Here is a 22,134-nt window from a genome sequence, read left to right as displayed (position 1 = left end):
GAGCAGATTGTTTGGCTGCAGAAGCACTTCAGCAGCTGCAGGGTGGGCAGTACAAAGATCCAACACTCCACTTTCTCAGTCTTTTTTTTCCAATGAGAGCAGGACAGTCATCAGAATACACTGCACTCAGCCCTTTGGTGCAAAAAGAAATCAAGGAAGGGGCAGGAGTCACTCCACACCGAAAACACAATCTTCACATCATAAAGGAAATGCTAGAAAGAAGATGAATGCCTGAATTCATATACTTGTCTTGATGTATGTTTGGAAAAGTCTTCACGACCTTTAGAAAAAGGTATTGGCTTTTCTTTGAAGTCTTGTAAATCCATGACAATTTATGCTATTATATGAACTTTTCCCAACACTTCAAGTTTCTTTTCGGCAACCAAAACTTTTGTGATACAAAAGAATGGTTACTTACCCCCTTGTATAGTAACTGGAGTTCTTCCGGATGCGTGGTCCCTATCTGTATTCCACTGTAGATGTGTATGCACTGCATGTGCCTGAGCCTGGAAGATTTTTGCCAGCAGCATCTGTTGGTCTGTCCCTGCGCTCTTCTCCTCCTCATGCTTTGAACCAAGGACATAAGTTGCAGCGCAGACAGATAGTCTCTCCAGTCACCTTTCACTGCAAATAACCCTACAATAAGGCTCTGCAGAAGAGAGGAAGGATGATGGGTAGTGGAATATAGACAAGGATCACACATCCCAAAGAACTCCAGTTACTGTACAAGGACAGTAACATCTTTTCTTTTTCAAGTCATGGTATCTATGCGTATTCTACTTGAGGTGACTCAAGCAGTATTTATTGAGGAGGAGGAGAAAAGGAACTTTGCTGTACCACAGACTGGAGGACTACTCTTCTGAGAGATGCTTCTGCTGTAGACAGTTGTGAGACATTACGCTCCCAGTACAAAGGTATGAACAGAGCTGCTCTGCAGACCTCAGAGAGGGAGGTCTTGAAGCAAGACCACTAACGTAGCCTGGGCTCTAGTTGAGTGGGCCCTCACATCCTGAGGAGCTCACAACAAAGCAGTATGCAGCATGAAATCCATTTGAACAGACTCTGTAAGGAGATGAAGTTATCTCCCATGCATTCAGCAAAGGAAACAAGCAGTCTGGGGGAGTTTCTGAAGTATTTCATCCTTTGTAGGTAGAAGAGAGAGTGAAGCTTCTTGTCCTCTCTAATGGCTGGAACTTCACTCAAAAGACAGTAGTTGGATGCTCTGGTTCAGATGGAATTCTGAGATGATTTTAGGAGTCAATTTAGGGTATAATCTCAAGGAAAGTTTATCCTTATGAAAGACTATATAGAAAGGGTCAGCCATAAGGACACCCAACTCACTCTCCTAGCATAGGTGACTGCAATCAGAAATGCAACCTTCATAAAGAAATGTATGAATCAACAGGATGCTACAGGTTACAATGGGGTATCCATCTGTGTTGATAGGACGAGACTGAGGTCCCATATATGGGTAGATTCAGCACTGGAGGAAAGGTTTGGATCAGTCCTTTCTTTTCTAGTATTATAGTGAGATTTCTGACAGTCCACTGGAGGGTGAAAAGTGCTAACAGCTGCCAAGTGGGCTCACAAGGAGCGGATGGATAGCCCTGTCATTTTTAGAGATAACCCACAATAGTAGGGATGTCAGAAATTTCCAGAGGTATCTAATGATGCTGGCATCAGGTATGGAAATTTTTTCCATTTTGCTGTGTAGCATTTTCTCATGGAATCTTTCCTACTCTTGCTAAGGATGGATTGCATCACCTCTGAACATGACTTTTCTAGGTCTGTCATCCATCCAAACCACACTTTTTGATAGAGGGATGATGGGCTGGGGTATCTGATCTTGCTTTTGTCCTAAGTTAGTAGGTCTGGGAAGAGAGGAAATAGAGATACCTGGATGTGAGGAGTTCCAAAAAATACTCGGGTATCAGAAGTGCTTGGAGTTCTGGGGAGCAATGAGGATAACCAATGCTCCAGGTGTTTGATCTTCCTCAGGACTCAAGGTAAGAGAAAGATGGGTGGTAATATGCACATCAGCTCCGGAGTTGTGGCGCTAACTTCTTGTTCTCCTGAGACGCAAAGAGATCCCACGATGGAAATCTCAACTTCCAACAGCTGTCTATAGCACCAAGTTGTATAGCTCCCACTCGCGGTCTTTGGAGAACTTTCTGCAGAGGCTTTCTGCCAATGTTATGCATTCCTGGAAAGTCCACAGCCAACAGGGGCGACATAGTGGTGAAGGCAACACTTTCATAGATTGACCGCTTCTATGCAAAGAAGGGTGGACTTTGCTCCCCGCCTACTTGTTTGTTGATAAAGTAAGCCTGTCACATTGTCTGACATGACCCAGATTTGAGGGGCCCAACTAAAGAGGAGGAATTGTCTGCAGGATTTGTGCACTGCGAACAGCTTCAGAAGGTTTATGTACAAGTGGGATTCTTGGTGGGTCCAAGTACCCTGTGCCACATGTTCATGGAGGTGGGCAAATAACCCTACAATAAGGCTCTGTACTTCCTAATATGATTTCTCTGTGGGCAGTCATCTAAGTAGAAGAACCCTGACAACACAGGTGAGCTGCCACTACAAGTAACACCTTTGTAAATACTCTTGGTGATGTTGAGAAATGAAGGGGAGCATTCTGTATTGGTAATGGCTTGGGCCCACGGTAAATCTCTGGAATATCCTATGTGCAGGGTGGATATATCTATTTGGAAATAAGTCTCAAATTGAGAGCTATAAAGCAGAGGCCCTTGTTTAGTGAGGAGATTACTGAAGTCCTCGCTAAACATCTACCGTCTGAACCACAGATGAAGATGTTCAGTTGAGATCTAGCATGGGCCTCTGGCCTCCTTCCCTCTCGGGGATGAGGAAATATCTTGGGTAAAATACTCTTCTACGCTGAAGAGGTACCAGTTCTATGGCTCCCACACAGAACAGGGAGTCTGCTTCTTGTCTGAGCATCTGCTCACGAGAAGGGTCCCTGAAGAGGGAAGCGAAGAGGAAGAGAGGGCAACTCTATCAGATAACCCAGTGGTCGGCTGCATGTGCCCCATCAGGGTAAGGTGATTGTGGGCTACGAGACATTTTGCAGACGTCGCTGTGGCCCGCTGCCTCCCATTGGCAGGGAACGGCGAATCACAGCTCCTGGGAGCTACAGGGAGCCGTGCCTGTGGACAGTCAATATCCACAAAATGTCTCATGGCGTGCAATCAGTTTACTCTGATGGGCCGCATGCAGTCCACAGGCCACAGGTTGCCCACCACCGATGTAACCAGTGGTGATTGTTTCCAGAACCCATCTGTCTTATGTTATATGGTACTAAGCCTGAGAAAAATTATCTAGGCAGTCAGCAAATGGAGTATAAGAACCCTGAACGTGTAACTGTGGCAGGTGGACTAAACTAAAGCTCTCAAAAGTCCTGTCAAAAGGTTTCCTTGGTGGGAGGCTGAGGCTGGAAGTAGAATGAAGGAATGACATTGTTTACACTTTACTTCATCCTCTAGCATTTCTTAGGCAGTTCATATGCCCACCCTCTGATGGTAGAATGACTGGAAGCTGGTTGTCACTTGTAGGGTTTAGACTTGGGGTATTTCCTATATGGTTGATACTCAGCAAGTGAAGGATTGCTCGAGTCTTTGAGGGAATGTAATGATTTCTTTTTTTGCCCTCAAAAGCCAAATCATGATGAATTGAATTTCTCTGGGAAATCTGGAGCCACACAGCCAGATGCGTGAAAGTTCCCATCAAGTGGGAGACTGTATCCACTGAGGCCTGGAGGGCCAAGATAGCTAGCAATTTATCTTCATTGATTGGAAATTAAGTCTATCTTCTTGAATGAGTATTATTGGTGAACTCAGATAACTCATTGTAATTAATAAAATGATCTTTCAGCATCAACGCTTGGTAGTTTGCTATGCGGAACTGCAAGCTCACTGAAGTTAAGTTCTTCCTTACAAAGAGGTCTAAATTTGTGGCCTCCTTATCAGTGGGTGCAGATCTTGGATGGTGTTGCTTGCCTCACTAAAGGGTTCAGAGTGGGGTGCAAGAATAAGTATGCTGTCCCCTTAGATGGCACAAAATATTTCTTCTCTTGGAGTGGGAGCACAACTGGCTGGAAAGGCTGGTTCTAAGATGGCCTCATTAACTGACAGCATATCTAGCCCTTGATGATGGAGAATGGACAGGCCTTCTGTCCTTTGGTGGCACTAGTAGTGCTGGCTTCAGACAGGCCACTTGCTTTGGTACCAACAATTCCTCTCTCAGTATCAGTATAGTCTGCATAGGAGGCATCTGCTGCCTTCTTTTCCTCGCTAGTACCATATTCTTTGGCAGCTCCTGATGCTCCTGTACTAGGGCACAGAATCTTGCCCGACTTAGAGGGCCTCCTCTCTGACATCCATCTTTTCTGATGAGGACCTGGAGGGGAATTTCTCACATTTCTTGTGAGACTGGTTGCTCTTAGCGGAGTCTTTAGCCCTGTTCTGGTTATACTCAAAGCCAGATACTACCATGCTTGGAGAAGCACTTCTCAGTACCTCTATCTGAGGTACAGAGGGTCTGATGTGCCACGATTGGACTCAGGCCTCATTGCATGGTCCATCAGAAATCTTCTAAGCCTGAACTCACAGGATCAACAGGTTTGGCGAGGGAAGAACTAAATATATATTGCACTTGCAGGGAGTATGAGTTTTCCCTAGGCAACAGAGGCATGTGTAGTGGTCATTGCTGACCACCCCTTCCCCCGTTAATTTGGAGCATTTGGAGAAGAACGCAGGTGCAAACCAACAGATATTGCCAGCAAAAATCTTCCTGTCTGAGGCACACTGAAAGCATGCACACCTCAAGTGGAATACATGTAAGGACCATCACTCAAAAAAGAACATAGTTTCTGGATCCAGTCATAAATAGAGGAAACTGCATCCAACCTGAGATTCTACAAGAAAGTTTGTGTTTTCTCACAGGAACAGATGTGAAGTCTATACCCAGTGCCCCATGTATGTAGTGGGAAACAGGACAAAACTCCAAATTCTGCAGCAATTCTCTTGTTCCCCCAAATACCGTCAAACCACACAATTTTACTTCCCAGTTGAAAACACCTGTTAATGTAAATTATGTCTATTTTTAAGGATGCACGCCCTCCCCCTCTCCTGTTGTCCAGAGCTCAGCTACACTAGTCTCAATAGTTGTGATGTGGCCCCGAGTCCTGCTCAGAACCTTTTTCCCTTCTACTATACGTGGAAATGCTTGTAATCAGCTTCAGCAGCTCATCTTCACAGCTCCTCGGGCCTTAGCTGTGCTGTGCAGTTATCCTAGCAGCCAACCTGGCGAGCCTGCTGCATCGCCTGCTGTATCCTTTGCTACGTCTGCAAATTGGATTCCAACACTGGCTCCCAAACTCCTACGCACTGGTCCCATGGAAAAAATGCAGGGAGAATGTACCGTAATCCAATAACCTCCCCTTTGTGGGGAAAGCTAGAGACCACTGCAGACAGGTCCTGGCAAGGCAGGAAGAGAAGATAAAATGTCAGGTACCTAGCTTCTGCAAAAAGGTACATTTCACAGAGAACTACTTAAGAAATGAAGGAGCAGGTTTTTCCATGGGTATGGGAAACAACACTCTTTTCTTTGAGCTTGGAGTCTGCTTGCCCACAGCAAACTGGAATGCTGAATCAAAATTTTTATTTTAGCACCCTTTTTGGGAAGAAAGCAGAGGGCTTAACTGCTTTAGAAATGGCATGACTCCAGAAAGAACTTCCCTATTGACTTAAATAACTATCACATTGTGAGAAGGTATATATTTTCAATACATACTCAAAATAAGTGAAACCTATTACAAATACTTTCACAATATAAAGGCAGAACACAAATTACAGAGGCTGTGCATCCATCAGCCACAATATGTCCCATCTTTTGCAAAATGATGAAAAGAGTCTCTTCTCTCAATTCTTGGCTGTAAAACTGGTACACAAGACAGGCTTCAGATTTTTCCACTCATCTTTTATCCATGTAGCCCCTAGGTTCATTATAAACACTTCCCAACCTTTCATGAGCCAGGATGGCAATTACCTTACCCCTGAACTTACAATTTCAATCCTTTGTCATAGAAATTATTACTAGGGTAGCTATATATTCAAAAAACACCCTATGTTTCATCCAGGTCTAATGCTGGACCACCAGACAGTACCCTCAATACTGCAGAATTAATGGAATTTGCCTTAACCCAAAGAGACAAGAGACAGACACAATGGCCGTTTTATGGCAACAGCAGCATGGTGGACAACACTTGGAAATCTATATGAAGAGGGGTCAGAATAGTATATACCTATCAAAGTAAGTTTATTGCAAACCGATCATTCCTTCCAGTGGAGACAATGATCTCATAGCAACTGGAGAAATTTGGTTATCTACCTTGTCATCTTCAGAAGCACTCAGCAGCCTTTTTGAAGAAAAAGGCTCTTCCCGGACTCTGTGGGTTTCTGACTATGTCCATAACTGACCTTTAACTCTGACCCTAAAAGTCTGTTCTATGATGCCATTTCTAATTTACACCACCGGAAGAACCAGGAGAGGAAGTTACACAATCACATGACTGAAAAATTAAAGCATCAAAATTGCTAATACAACTGAAGTATGGGACCTATTATGAAATGGTACTAACCTTAGACATGGCTTCAACTTGCTTATAGGATACAAATAAAAAAATATTAAGTCCCAACTGTACTACAGGGAAAGTAGTTTTGAAACTGTCACTTGACTGTTGTGACTTATGTGGATGGGCCCTATGAAAACTGTGATTGGTTAAGGAGCCTAAAAAGGAAAATAAGCAACTTTAAGATGTCCAATAGGCACATACGTAAGAGAACAGACAGCTACAACGTATAATATACAAAATGTCTCATAGCTCCACAACTTAAAGTTAAAAACACTTGTTTATGAATGCCATCTGCTCCTGACAGACTATCAGCAAAACAGTAATATATATACACAAATGTTTTTAATATAGGAGAAAGAATCCTTACTCTGCTATATCAAGATATCCACAGGATGAAGCCGCATGTAGAGGTATCCAGCCTTCATTATCTGGTTGATTAATGTTTGCTCCATTTTCCACCAGAAATTTCACCATATCTACGTTATCATCTATGCAAGCCTAGAAAGAAAGAAAAAAAGAAACATTAAAAAATTCACATTAAAGTCTTGCTTCAAATTAATTTTTTTTCTTGGAAAAACCTTCAGAAAAAACAATTAAGTTTTAGTACTTCATCATCAAAAAGAAAATTCCCAAACAAATAACCAAACAAAACAAAATTAAAAAAAACAGGAAAAACTGCTCAAAGCTAAAACAAATACCTACCAAGTCCTCAAATGGATCTGTTCTACCTAAGGCCTATTTTTGGATTATAAATAAGGCCCTACTTGAATCACGGGATGATCTTCAAATAATTGTGGCAGAGTTGTGCACAAGGTGGGGAAAATCGCGGAGAAGCAATATTGTAATGGACCTTTCTTAACAGCAGGAATTTGGAAAAGCCAGACTAGACCTATTTGTTTAAGAAAAATTTGCTGCAACAATATAAACACTATACTATAAGGCTACCCTCTATGTTATGCCCTTTAATTTTTTTTTTTTAAACGACCAGATATTTTGCTGCAGCTATATTACATTCATTAAAAAAGTGACCAGTACAATATAAAATTCAGAAGACTAAAAGTCTTAACCAACTGCTGTAGAAATCAAGTCCAGTCACATTTATCTTTTACATTTTACAGGCACTGAATATTAGTGCAGTACAGTACTAATTGTATACTCAAAATGTATGCAAAATTATGGACTGTGCAAAGTAAGCTAATTAAAAATCAAAATTGTGGTGGAAACCTAATATTGTGGGATCCGCAACACTGAAAATTAAGTAGGGCCTTTCCTATAAAGCTTTGTTTACAACTATACCTATGCTGGGGAACCTGGTTACAATATGGCTCCATTTAATATTGCATATGGGACCATACAGTGCTTACCTCAAGTGGCTCCCGGAAGCAGCAGCATGTCCACCCTCTGGCTTCTATGCAAAGGCGTGGCCACTTGGCTCTGCTGCGTGCTGCCCCATCCGCAGGCATTGCCCCTGCAGCTCCCATTGGCAGTGGTTCCCAGCCAATGGGAGCTGCGGGGGCAGCTCTTGGGACAGGGGTAGCATGTGGAGCGGAGCCCCCTGGCTGCCCCTACGTGTAGGCGCCGGAGGGGGGACAAGCCACTGATTCCAGGAGCCATGCAGAGCAGCCCCCAACCCTGCTCCCTGGCTGGAGCACCAGAACCTGCCCCCAGCGGTAGCTCAAGGGCCAGACTAAAATGGCTAGTGGCCCAAATCCGGCCCACGGGGCGTAGTTTGCCCACCCCTGAGCTACTATATACCCTTTGGCTATCTACGAATTTGTACCTTTAAAAAGGCACATGCCTGAGTATCAGTTTCAGTGTATTGCGAGAAATAATCCATGTGTTTCCTAGGGACATAGCCCTGTGTATTCTGCTTGTTATACAGCTGCATGAATTACCACATATTCACCTTTGTTGGTGCTGCATAAATACACAAGAACAGGCATTTTCTAGTTCCTCAACTTGACCACCTGCTGTTCTGCTTTCCTCCTCCCTGTTAGAGTATTTTTCCTCACAAGGGGGTGTACAGTAAGTTTCCCTGCCAACTTCCATACTGCTGCCCTTAAAAGGGCGAAGCAGAATGCAGAGAGAAGGCCCTTTTTGATTCAGGACAGCAAGGACTCAAGCAGCCAGATGCACAGGACCTTTCCTCAGAGTTTAACTACTAAATTATACCACAATATGCCTCTCTCCCACTCCAACAAGCTACAAGATTGAAAGAAGCACCTTTACTGAAGAGGTCCTAAACCCCTCAGAAGTATTATTCTTCAGATACAATGCAAATAAAGTGTACATTTATAATATACTTTCAATTTGATATAATTTTCTACAAATTTGCCATAATAATACTGCAACTTAATGATTTAATATTACTCAAAATCCCTTCCCCCTTCTTTGTACATGGCAGATATCATTCAAAGAAAAAGGAAATTAAATGCAATAATTTGTTAATGCAACTATGTTATATTTCACTGAAAAATAAAAACAAAAATTGAGTATAAACAGTAAAGTTAACTTGGCTACAATGCACATATGCGATATTTTCCATTCCTGTTTTTCTGGTTAAAAATTCATAGACTAATGCCAATCACCAAGTTCAAGAGTATACCGTATGGCAGGGGTAGTCAATAGGAGGACTGGGGGCAAATCTGGACCACCAGATGCTTTTCAATGGACACTGAAATCTTTTTATTTACTTTTTTTATTATTATTTTCTCTGGAGTCTGGACCTTGATTAGACTTTCCCCAAGAAATCTGGACCTGGACCAAAAAAAAAAAAAACACACACCTGACTGCCCCTGCTGTACGGTGTACAGGATAAATAACGTGGTTAAATTAACATTAGTTTTGGAACTTAACCTTTGCATTTCCTGACTGATTTTAACTACGCAGCTTTCAATGTTGCAATAATTGGGTATTGCACTTAATAGATGTGGCAACCTCTCTTTCAAAAGCATTATCTGGAAAAAAAAGTATTTGAAGTGTATTCGTTCTGCACAGCAAAATAACAGTCCTTTTGTTTGTGGCACTAACTGTACACAGAACAATCCTCTAGCACATTTTTAAAGTATACATAAGAGAAACTGCCACCACCTACCCATAAAAATATTGTTGCTAAGAGAATCAAAAGCTTACACATGGAGCACATTTAAAGACATATGACTAACTGGCTTAAAATATTTGACCAAATTTGGTCAGTTTATTGTGCCATATATGGCAAGAATCAGGATAGCTTAAATATACTTTGAAAGTCTTATCAGAGCTTGTTTTTCTTAGCTTCACAGGAATGTGTAACCAGCATGATTATCTATAATAAGAGACTGGATGAAGACACTTGTCATTTACTTCCCAGGTGCAGATGGGTTTAAGATGACTTTACTGCCTATTATAGTTCTTAATGGATTCAAGAAACTGGTTCTTCAAAAACACAAAACAAACAACTGGTTAAGTTTGAAGAAATTGAGCAACTGTTAAAGTTATGCTGGTTTTGTTACTTATTTTAAAGGACAAGCTGAAGAGATCAAGAAACTGAAGGCTGTAAGAGGGAAGATAGCTTTATGTTTGAGTACTGTACGGACTTCAGCCTTCTTTTTGGTGGGGGTGGGATTTTCAAAGACAAGATGCGTTCTTTATAGTAGCCTCCTTTGTACTATGAATACTAAAGCAGGATTAGAAGTGTGCTATAGTTACTGTAAGTCTACAGGAAAAGAAAAAGCACCTGCAGTTGATCAGGCAAGACAACTTGAGATTTTTTTAAACTATCTTTTATTATTTTAAAGGCTTCATAGAAATGCTCACTGCACACAGATTGTAAGAATCTACGTGGACATGTATTAAAATCTAAATAATGTGTTTGCATGTTCATGTCAAATCTGAACATGCTAGAATGAGTTCCATCAAAGAAAACTGGAGACCGTTTGTGTAGGTTTTTCCCTAAATGAAAAAAAATATGTATTTATTGACTTCAGCAGCACCTCAGGTGATTTGGTTGCATATTCTCTATACTGTTCCTGTCACTTGCTCTAGAAAGGAAAACTTGGGTATTAGCAAGGGCTTAATGTCCAGACTATCAAGAGACAAATTTAGTAAAATTAATTTTTATCTTTTCCTCTTTTTTATTTCTCCTTCCTCTATTGTAGGGCCTCTTATCACCGTATTCACTTTTAAAAATGATTTTTATCATTGAATATCAGCATTGCCTCTATTGTTAGCCACCGAAGTTTTAGCCCAAAAAGGAAAGCTTTGCATAGTTAAAAGGAAAGGAGTACTTGTGGTACCTTAGAGATTAACAAATTTATTTGACTATAAGCTTTCATGAGCTACAGCTCACTTCATCAGATGGAGCTCACGAAAGCTTATGCTCAAATAAATTTGTTAGTCTAAGGTGCCACAAGTACTCCTTTTCTTTTTGCGGATACAGACTAACACGGCTGCTACTCTGAAACTTTGCATAGTTGTAAGCTGAACTGAAAGACGTGGCTTCAGAACAGATTGCTCTTCTCAACCTTAACATGCAATAGCCTGAAAGCTATAATAAAGGAAAGAAACATATGCAACATATAAGATTATAGGATGCACAGTACAAAATACCATGCACGTTTACTATAGTGCAAAATAAATATGCCAGGCAGAAGCGAACCAGAGCAAAATCAGGTAATACAATGGCTGGTTACATTTTCTGATAATGGACATAGAGATAGAATCCTCAAGAGCAATAAAGGGAAATGCATTTAAGACAGGAAAAAGTTGTGTTCCACCCCCACCGTTAATCTTAACTCTAGGACTGATGAGTTCAGCACATAGCACCTGCAATCCTGTTCCCATGTAAATTCCAAGACAGACCTGTGTTTTGGAAAATAAAGGTCTACACTAAATAGTGAAGAAATGTTTACAAAATTTCAAACAGCACCCTGACTATCCTTAAGTGAATGTGATCCAGTCTGCACACAGTCCTGCTAGATTCCAGATTCTTAAAAAGTTATACAAAATAGCTTCATACTCCAGCAACAGGTACATGTAAGCTAACTGCCTCTTGTAAAGGAGACCAGGTCATTTGGCAAGAACTGACTGCAGACTATGATGAACCTATTTCTCAGTAAAGTTCTCTCTCTCAGGTGTTTATAAAGGTCACTAACGCTGAATTACTTAAGCCCTCAGGGGGGTGGGGGTGGGGATTCTGTTCATAAGCACCCCTAAAAGTACATAAACTCAAAACAGTTAAGCCAGTTCTCAACCAGGGGTACGCATACCCTGGGGGGACGCAGAGGTCTTCCCAGGGAGTACATCAACTCATCTAGATATTTGCCTAGTTTCACAAAAGGCTACACAGCAAGCACTAGCAAAGTCAGTACAAACTAAAATTTCATATAAACAATGACTTGTTTATTCCTCTCTATATAAACTATACACTGAAATGTAAGTACAATATTTATATTCCAATTGATTTATTTTACAATTATATGATAAAAATGAGAAAGTAAGCAATTTTTCAGTAATATCATGCTGTGACACTTATTTTTAGGTCTGATTTTGTAAAGCAAGTAGTTTTTAAGTGAGTGAAACTTAGGGTACAAAAGACAAATCAGATTCCTGAAAGGGGTACAGTAGTCTGGAAAGGATGAGAGCCACTGAGTTAAGCAATCTAGACAGTTTAGTTCCACAAAAGATAATTGCTTAAAGAATTTAGTACACATTGCTCCTTCCTGTGAAAGGAAAATACGTTTACATTTTAATGGTATTAATTTAAAAATCCAGAACACTGGTAAGGAAAAAGCTTGTTGCAGTTATTTAAATACTGCACCACAGAGCAGAGTTGTGCGGTACTACTGAATACATCCTATCTTGGTATACAATCTTTAATATTTCCCCCTTTTATTTTTACTTTTCATCAAGTACACTATAGAACTCTGTTCAGTTTTTATATTCTAAATAGTACTAGATTTCTCAGCCTAATATTTCACTAACACTTTCTAGAGAAAGTAGCACAAGAATACATCTTCAGCTGTCATCTGATTAGTACCTCCATATGAGCTATAAACTAATTTGAGATTTCTGCCTATAAAGGAATAAGGAAAACAAACCCTATTTATAGTAAACTTGTCAAACCATCAACTGTGACCAAACTTTATTTTACCTTATTTGCCCTCAGTACAATGCTGAGATATGTACGTAACATGCAATAACGTAGATATAGGGCAATGTATTACAAGCTACAAGGCTGAAAGATTTATTGTACGCTCTGGGACAACATTTTCTTTTACAATAAAATATCTAAGACACAGATTATCTGTCATGCTCTTTCTGTTTTAGTTCCCTCAGGATTGCACCCAAAAATCTGGTTTTAGGCCTAATGGACTGGAAGTCTTAAGACCTGGGTTCTATTCCAGCTAGGTCACAATCTGTATGACCCAAGGCAAGTCACTTTCTATGCTTCAGTTTTCCCATGTGTAAAATGAGGAGTAATGTTACAACCCTCATGTTATAAATTAGCTTTTATATTACATATATCAGTTAGAAGGCATAATAAAATATATACGTCCTACTGTCTCATGCTACTGCAGGCACTATGATCTTCAGTGTAAAACTTTCAGCAAGCAGCATATTAGAAAGCAGTAGAAATGCTACCTGCAAGAAGAGGTAAGAGCCAGCATGCAGTGTGCATGCAGAAGTCCTGAGGGAAAACACAGAATGACACTGTGTAATTAAAAACTGTATTAAAACACATTCACACAAAGGTGAAAATTTAGTTTGCAAGGACAACCTTATTTCCTAACCCGAGTGCCTGCATTTACAACATTAACATTCTTTTAGTGTACTTTTTTGGACGCAATTTTCTAGGTTTAAAAAAAAAGCAAACTGAAGAAAACAAGTTCTATCAGCAGGGTTAGAACCTGTAGATCCATAACAAACCTCTGCTATTTGAGCTAACAGAGTAACTAACAGCAGTAGTAGGTTGTCATCTTCTCTAATCCAGCCACTAATGGGAGATGAGACACTTTGCCAACAGGTGTCACAGCTATTTGCTGATAGCAGAGGAATGATTAGATTCAAAATCCATAATCGAATTCAAGATTTCTGATGGAAAGTGTACTCTAATGGTTTAAAAAAAAATGTGACCCTCTTGCCCTATCCCCCAATCCTGATCCCTCCAAGCTGTCCCAGTACCAACCTACCACTCTGCAGACACACATCCTAGTCCTGTTCCTCCCATACCTCCTGCCCAAGTTCCAGTCCTATACCTTCTCCCTCTTGTCCCAGTCTCCTCTACTGCCATCCCCAGGGCCCAGCTCCACAACCCCATTCCAGAGGAGGCCCCTTCCTCCTCCTCACTGCCTGAGAATCAGTAGGGCGAGCAATGAAAGCACAAGACAGTCTCTCTGCTCTTCATGCATCCGATGAAGTGAGCTGTCGCTCATGAAAGCTTAGGCTCAAATAAATGTGTTAGTCTCTAAAGGTGCCACAAGTACTCCTTTTCTCTCTGCTCTCAGTTTCAGTGCCCAGCACCACAGTAGCACCTCGCTGCCAGAAGCAGCAATTCTAGGGAAAGTCCTGCTCGGTCCCTGCAGCCCTATGCTGGAGAATTCCCAAAGCAGATAGAATCTCTGGAGAATGTAGCTGTCAAGCAGGGTGCATAAAAATCAATGATTTTATTTAAAAACAAAAACAGGTTTTTTCCTCAAAAATCTATCTAAAGATAGTTTTAATTAAAATACATTATAGCTCAAAGCTATCTCATCATGGAATAGGGATTATAAACTCTAATTCTATAGTATGAGACAATATATTCATGTAATGTTTAAGTAAAGTTTTGTAAATGAGTTCCAATAGTTCATGGATTAGGGACCCAATCCTATGGAGTCCCAGTGGCTTCTGTATAGATTATTTAGGTTAATCTTTCTATCTATCCAACAGGATTCAGTGCTCAGTCTAGAAGATACAATCAGAGATGCTTAGTTTTGCAGTTCTCAAACTGTGGATTTGTGTCTCCAGAGAGAACATGCTTGTTACCGGCAAAAATGTTTTAAAATAATTAATTAATAAATAGAGAGGTGAGAAACAACAGGCGTCAACCCTATTGTCCCTCTGCAAATTTGTGTACACAGAGTCAATCCCTTACCTCTCTCTAAAAGTGCAAAGTCTGAAAAAGTTCAATGAATACAAGATTGTTGGTGGCAGAATAGATCTGGACAAGGAGAAGAAGTTTGGAGATAAATGTGAGGAGGGAGGGACAAGCAGTAGAAACAAAAGTGAAACTGTTTGACCAACGTATTCCAGAAGTCTTGAGGTCTTTCTGAGTGTACCCTTCACTGATTTCAGATCTATCATACCATTCTCTCACTAGAAGGGAAAACCTATAATGGCAGCAGGCCATAAAAGAGACCCAGTTTAGTTCCTCTACCTGGGGGTAAGACAGGCATGCGTGCAAAATGCAAACAGTGCAACAAAGAAATGCAAGGCCTAGTTGCCCAAATGAAACATCATGAGAAGTTTCCTTCTCAGGAAGAAGCTGCGTTGAAGATGATGAAAGGAACATATCTGAACATGCAGGATCTTCAGGATGGTGAACTTTTTTATTTCATACTTCTTTAAGGACTGCCTGTCTTTCTTCTGGACTATTCTTGAATTCTCACGTTTGAGCAAAAAAATATAGTTGTTACTCTATAGTACTATCATTTTAGATGCAGTTGTCATAAAAAATAATAGCTGAAATAGACAGATCTTTCTTTTACAATTTCACCTTTAAAGTAGTACTGAGTGTCAGTGAATGCAACGAATAATACTAAATGAGCAGTATGGTAATAATTAAATAACTACACTGACTTATTTTGTTTAGCAGAATCCATCCTCAACATACAGGATTCTGAAGACTATCCGCCTTCAAGATCATCATCATTTTCTATAGTTTCAGAGTTATCTGCCAATGATAGTGTTTCAGTCACATCATGTATGTCACACAGCCACAGTATATCACCTGTAGCAAAAAGACAAAAAAAAATCATCCAGAAACAACCATAGATAAGTTTGTGATAAGAACCAGCAAATTACAAAAAGAGACAATTGATGAAAAAATTGCCCGTTTTGTTTATGCAACAAACTCTCCTTTCCATATGATTGAGAACCCACACTTCATTAACATGGTTCAGTCATTAAGGCCAGGATACAGTCCACCCAGCAAAACAGATCTCTCCGGCAAATTGCTGGATAAAGTGCTATAACAAACAACTGAAAAAAATTCAAATGTCTAGTACGCAGCTTGGTCACAGACAATGCTGCAAATGTATCCAAGATGAGAAGAAATTTAGAAGAGAGTCCCAAGCTAACAACATACAGTTGCAGTATTCATTTGATGCACCTCCTAGCCAAAGACTTAAGTGTTCCAGAAATAAAAGCTAATGTTGAAATTGCAAAATACTTCCAGAACAACCACTTTGCAGCAGCTGCTCTGAAAAAAGTGGGAGGAACCAAGCTAGCTCTCCCACAAGACATGTGATGGAACTCAGTAGTGGACTATTTTGAGCACTATATCAAGAACTGGCCTAATCTGATGACAGTTTGTGAACAAAACCATGAAAAAATAGATGGCACCGTCACAGCCAAAGTTCTCAACATTGGGATTAAGAGAAATGTTGAACACATGCTGAGTACCCTCAAGCCTATTTCTGTAGCCATGAACAAAATGCAGGGAAATAGCAGTTTTATTGCTGTTGAAATTTGGAAGGAACTGAGTGAGATCTTAAAAAGAGAAATATGCAATGACAGAGTTAAATTACAAGCATTAAAAAAAACAAATGGGACAAGCACTATCTCCAACTCATATTCTTGCACATATTCTCAATACTCAGTACCAGGTTCAAACCTTAACTGATGAAGAAGAGGAGTTGGCGATGACATGGACATCCAGCAATCAGCCCTCCATAATCCCAACTATAATAAACTTCAGAGCTAAGGGTGAACCATTCAAGAAATATGTTTGCTGCTGATGTTTTAAAGAAAGTCACACCAGTGAACTGGTGGAAGTCACTTAAGCACTTGGATTCAGAGACTGTTGAAGTGATAATCTCACTTTTAAACAGCAGTAGCTTCTTCTGCTGGTGTAGAAAGAATATTTTCTTTCTTTGGACTAATTCATTCCAAATTGAGAAATCGTTGGGACCTGAAAAAGCAAGAAAGCTCATTTTTCTTTTCCAGATTATGAACAAACAGGAAAATGAAGGTGAGGACGACTGAGTTAGCTGCAGAAGCCAATATTTTAAGTTTCTCATGTTGATCTGGCTGACAGTCTATTTAATTTTTGTTTTTTTTTTAAATATTTCATTTAAACTATTTTAGTTAATTTTAACGAAAACAAACCTGATTTTAAAAAATGTGAATGTTTAACTAAATTCAAAAATTCATATGCTTGTTTTGTTACAATATTATATGTTTGCTGTTGAAGAAAAAAATCTAGAATACATAACGTTGTTGGTTTAGTTAAATAAAACAAATCTAAATGTCTGTCTGGTGACATTCTCCCAATACAGCATGGCAAGAAAATCCTCCAAATATTAATGATTAACTTATTGAAATGGAGACAGTTCACCTCCCAACGACTTCATAGATATCTGCTTCAATTACCTTGGTAAATGAAATAACCAAACAATCATTCATTTTCTGATATAGCGGTAAAATTAATCTGAAAAGTTTTCAAAATAAAACACTTCAAAATGAAACCTACATCTATCTCTGAGTTGTGAAGAATACGTATTAAGGTTATAACAACCAACAAGAATGTACTTTTATGTAGAAATCCATGATTAAATCACTAGTCAAGAAGACTATTTAAATCATGATTTAAATCAAATCCGCCCTGCCGTCAAGTTCTAACTGGAAGGTTACGTACTTCATTGCTTATGTGAGCTGAGCTAGCATATGGTAGGAGGGACAGGAATGCAGCCTACGCCTGAACCTATAGCAGTTGTATAGGATATTGCCACTAAACCTAAATTGTATTGTTAAGTCATCTAAATTGCTCCCCACTCCCTTTGTTGCTTTAGCAGTTTCACATCAACAACCACTTCCCCTTGACAGTGCCCACTGGGTGCCATAGGCTGAGAAGCCTGAGTAGTAGCATCATGACATGAGAGGTAATTCAGCCAAATCCTCCAGTAACCTTAAACATTGCTCGTCTCTCCTCAGGGCAGCGCCCACTTGGAGCTGCAAGCAGAGGACTGTCTACAGCACTATATGGGTGCTGTTTAGATTAACAAAAACAATTCTGACTGGGCAAAGGTAAAACTTGCCTGAATCAAGCACCTCTCACTCTGTCAAACCACCTCAGTCATGAACTGCAGTTTCATTTGCTGACTTATTTCAACCAACTGAATTGAAGTATGCAAATTAACTGGAGAGAGAGAGAGAGAGAAAAAAACGAACTGACTGAATTACCTCTGATGTCAAAATGCTCCTCTACCTGAAGTACCAAATTGGCAATGTGCGGATATCAGGCTGTTCCGATTTCTAATGGTTACCAAACTCAGAGTTATTTCCACTGATGCCTAGAACGTTCCCTGAAGTTCTGCAATTGATTCATGGTCTTCAAAATTTATTACGTTACACACAAACAGAAATGCCACAAAGTTGAGAGTTAGGCTTCATCTGGCTTGGCCAGTAAATCTCTTCTAAACATATGTAATATATTCAGAGGCTGTTAATTTGACCAAATTTGGGCAGAGATTTTCAGAGATGGCAAGAAGCACAAAGCTGATAAAAAGGCAACCCGCTGCTTCCAAGCATGAAGGTGCTAGAGATTCTCAACAGAACAGATACACGTTGTTTTGCCCATTTTAAGAAATGCACACTTTCCCCCAACCTCATTCTAAAAAACAAAATGAACTTTCTCCTGAAATTTGAAAATAAATAAATAAATAAAATAAATAAAATCAGCCTGTAACAGCCACTCAGCATGGAAAATTTCAGCTGAAATGGTTAAGTTTTAGCAGAGTTATATGTAACTGAAAACAGGGTCTATTAATAGAAAATGTCAGGTGACACTAACTATAGGCATCATAACCTGTGCCTCCTATAATAAATAGCATGTGCGTACCACAGTTCCTTGGTATTTGCAGCTGAATCCCACTCTTTCCATACCATTGTGCTCCAGAATTTAAGCTTTCATTAAAAAGACCCTCAAAGTATTTACCTCATGACTGTGATGAAAACCTTATAAATCTGAACCATATGTATACAGATGCAGTGATGTCTGCTTAAATCTGCAAATAACGCTAAACTGATGTTCATTCATTTTAATGCAGTAGTAACGCTGCAACCTAACGACACTTTAAACCTCAATATTAACTACTTCACTGCTGATTGCTGTAGCAGAAGCATCCAGCTAAAATGCTTCTCAAAATCAGAGTCTCCCACTATTTTCCACATACCAAGAGTCCCAAATTCCTCCTCTATTTGTCAAAGCCTTCACGCTTTCCCCAGCAACTTCCACAATGCAGATATATTTTCATTACAAACTTCCATAGCACACTGAAAGTACTATTTACAAGCAGCATATCATTTTAGTCACTGAGACAAATATGTAGCCTCACAATGATATTCAAACAATGTAACTTTGCAGAGATGAATTGTACTTTGAAGTATTGAAGGAAGTCCTGAGTGCAGATTTCAAGTTAAATGACAATGAATTATTTAAAAAAACAAAACGAAAAAAAAAAACCTCTTTAGGGACAGAGAGACCATTTCAGGGTAGTCTCACCCTGTACACTTATTCCTTCCAGAGTGGTTGAAATCTGCTCCAATCTGGAAAAATATCAAAAGGTTTGTTTAAATGAAACACACACACCCCAAATTTTCTTTGCATCATAAACATCTACGCCTTAAACCAGGAGTCGGCAACTTTCGGTACATGGCCCATCAGGGTAATCCGCTGGCGGGCCATGAGACATTTTATTTACATTGACTGTCGGCAGGCACGGCCCCCTGCAGCTCCCAGTGGCTGCGGTTTGCCGTTCCCAGCCAATGGAAACGGCAGGAAATGGCGGCCAGCACATCCCTTCACACATCGTCTGAGGGTTGAGTATGCATTCTGGCACCTTCATCACTGAGTCCAGGCTGTTGCTCCCCAGGCAGTAGGCAGATGCAAGCCATGCTTGCAAGGGTCTGAGCCTCAGTCTGGCATGCCAGACCACACAAGTGCAGTCTGCCATGTGGCCCAGGAGACGCAGGCATCCCCTTGCAGTAGCGGTCAGATACCGCCTGAGGCCTTGAATAATATTTGACATGACTTGGAATTGGGTTTCTGATAAAAACACGCTTGACTGTACCAAGTCCAGCACCACTCCAATGAACTCTATTCTTTGGGTCAGTGATAAGGCTGACTTGTTCACGTTGAGGAGGAGGCCCAGTCTTTCGAAAGTGGATCTGACTAACAGACCTGAAATTCCACCTGCTCCCTGGTGCGCCCCCTGAACAGCCAGTTGTCTAGGTAAGGGTATACACCTGCCTCCTCCGGAGGAAGGCTGCTACGACAGACATGCACTTGGTGAACACTTGGGGGGCTGTCAATAGACCATGTGGGAGGACCATGAACTGATAAGGTTTGTGGTCGACCACAAACCACAGGAATCCTCTGTGTGCAGGCCGAATGGCTATGTGAAAATATACGTCTTTCATGTCGATGGTGGCGTACCAGACTCCTGGATCCACGGAAGGAATAATTGTGCTCAGGGAGACCATGCGGAACTTCCAACTTCACCATGAATTTGTTGGGTCCTTGCAGGTCTAGAATGGGTCTGAGACCACACTTTGCTTTGGGGATTAGGAAATAGCAGGAATAGAATCCCTTACCCCTTAGCTCCTGAGGAACCTCCTCCACAACTCCTATGGTGAGGAGCCTAAACCTCCTGGATAAGTAGTTGCTCGTGAGAAGGGGGAGCAGAATTGGAGAGAATATCCCACTTCTACCAAGCGAAAAACCCAGCAGTCCAATGTTATTTGGGACCAAGCATGGTAGAAGTGGGATAGATGATTCATAAAACAAAGGGGAAGGATCAGCTGTTGCGGCAGGTACACCATCCTCAGGCACACCTTCAAAAGGCCTGCTTAGAGCCCGACCAAGGTTTGGTCAGGCCTTGGCCCTGTCCAGAAGGGGGATTGGATGGTTTCCCCCTGCCATTCCTGCCCGTGACTATAAAAATCCTGCTTCAGCAAGGAGGATATGGGCACTGCTGCTGCGGTTGAGGCTGGCAGCCGAGGCTAATGAAGCCTGCAAAGAGGTCTGCGCCACTGCCTTCCCTTCATCAATAATGGCCGAGAAATCGACTTTGGTGGAATTAGCTTCTTAAACTTCAACACGGAGTACCATGAATTGAAGTTATATCTACTGAGGATAGCTTGCTGGTTAGCTATCCTCAGCTGCAGGCCACCAGTTGTTTAAACCTTCCTTCTGAAAAGGTCCATCCTTTTCAACTATTTGGATTTACAGGCCCGCCCCTGCTGCCCATCTCTCTTTCTCATTAACTGCCGACACTACCAGAGAGCATAGTTGCGGGTGAGGAACAGATACTCGTACCCCTTAGAGGGGACCAAGTACTTGCACTCAACATCCCTGGCAGTAGCAGGGTTCTGCCACAGGGTCTTAATATTGCTCTGGATCGTTTTTATTAGTGGCAGAGCTACATGGGATGGTCCTTCTGGTGCAAGGATGTCGACCATGGGGTCATTGGGTTCAACCACTTCCTCTGCCTATAACCCCATGTTGCGGGCAATCCTCCAGAAAAGGTCCTGCTGGGCCTATGGTCAATTGGAGGAGGGCCCAAGGTTGAAGCTCCTGCCACCGCCTCTTCTGGGGACAAAGATGAGGGGGCCAGAAGTGGAATGGGGTCCTCCTGGCCCTTCGGCTCCCTGACCTCCCCCTGGTCAGAGTCTGGGGCCTCTGTGGTGACCGTAGCTGTGGTGGTGGTAGCCTGGCCTTGCAAAGGGTCTTGGAGTCAACTCAGCTGCGACCTGGGCCAGCAGTAGGACTTGTGCCAAAGTCACTTCAGATCCCCGGAGCGTAGGCCGGTCCTTGGCTGGCTGAGGTGGTCGGTGCTCAGAGGCCACCAAGCAGGAGCCCCTGGAAAAAGAACCCTGGGCCCAATGGTAAGCCCAGGGAGCCCAAAAGGGCCATTGTGCCAGAGGCTGCCACTGGGGGTGCCATGCTGTTGTTGTCTCCCTTCATTGCCTGCCAGATTTGTGTCTGCTGTGATTGGAATAGAAGGAATCACCATCCGAGTCCGATGAGACTGATCTCGACCGTGATGACCATGGTGGAGCTGAAGAGTACTGCGCTGTGGACTAGCGCTGAACTCATGATGTAGGGACTGGTGTTGAGGCGCCGGTGCCAGGAATCCAGTGTCGGGAACCGGCGCCGCTCCGTCCTCTGTGTCGGGGAAGGGGAGTGACATCCTGCTGCTGTTGGGGAACCCTGCATGGAATCTGGAGCCGGAGCATGG

At 41.5% G+C, this 22,134-nt stretch overlaps 1 protein-coding gene across 4 annotated transcripts in view; it reads right to left on the bottom strand.

Moving 5' to 3' along the window:
* Positions 1–22,134, bottom strand: part of PPP1R12A (protein phosphatase 1 regulatory subunit 12A) — a 206,193-nt gene that overhangs the window by 127,182 nt on the left and 56,877 nt on the right. For all 4 annotated transcript variants that reach the window (XM_074941978.1, XM_074941979.1, XM_074941976.1 and 1 more), the window contains exon 2: positions 7,023–7,153. In XM_074941978.1, the coding sequence (XP_074798079.1) occupies positions 7,023–7,153 (131 nt within the window). The remainder of the gene's footprint in view (positions 1–7,022; positions 7,154–22,134) is intronic.

The sequence above is a fragment of the Natator depressus genome, chromosome 1, assembly GCF_965152275.1.
Source record: "Natator depressus isolate rNatDep1 chromosome 1, rNatDep2.hap1, whole genome shotgun sequence".
Lineage (NCBI taxonomy): Eukaryota > Metazoa > Chordata > Testudines > Cheloniidae > Natator > Natator depressus.
This window is presented reverse-complemented; position numbering and strand designations above follow the sequence as displayed.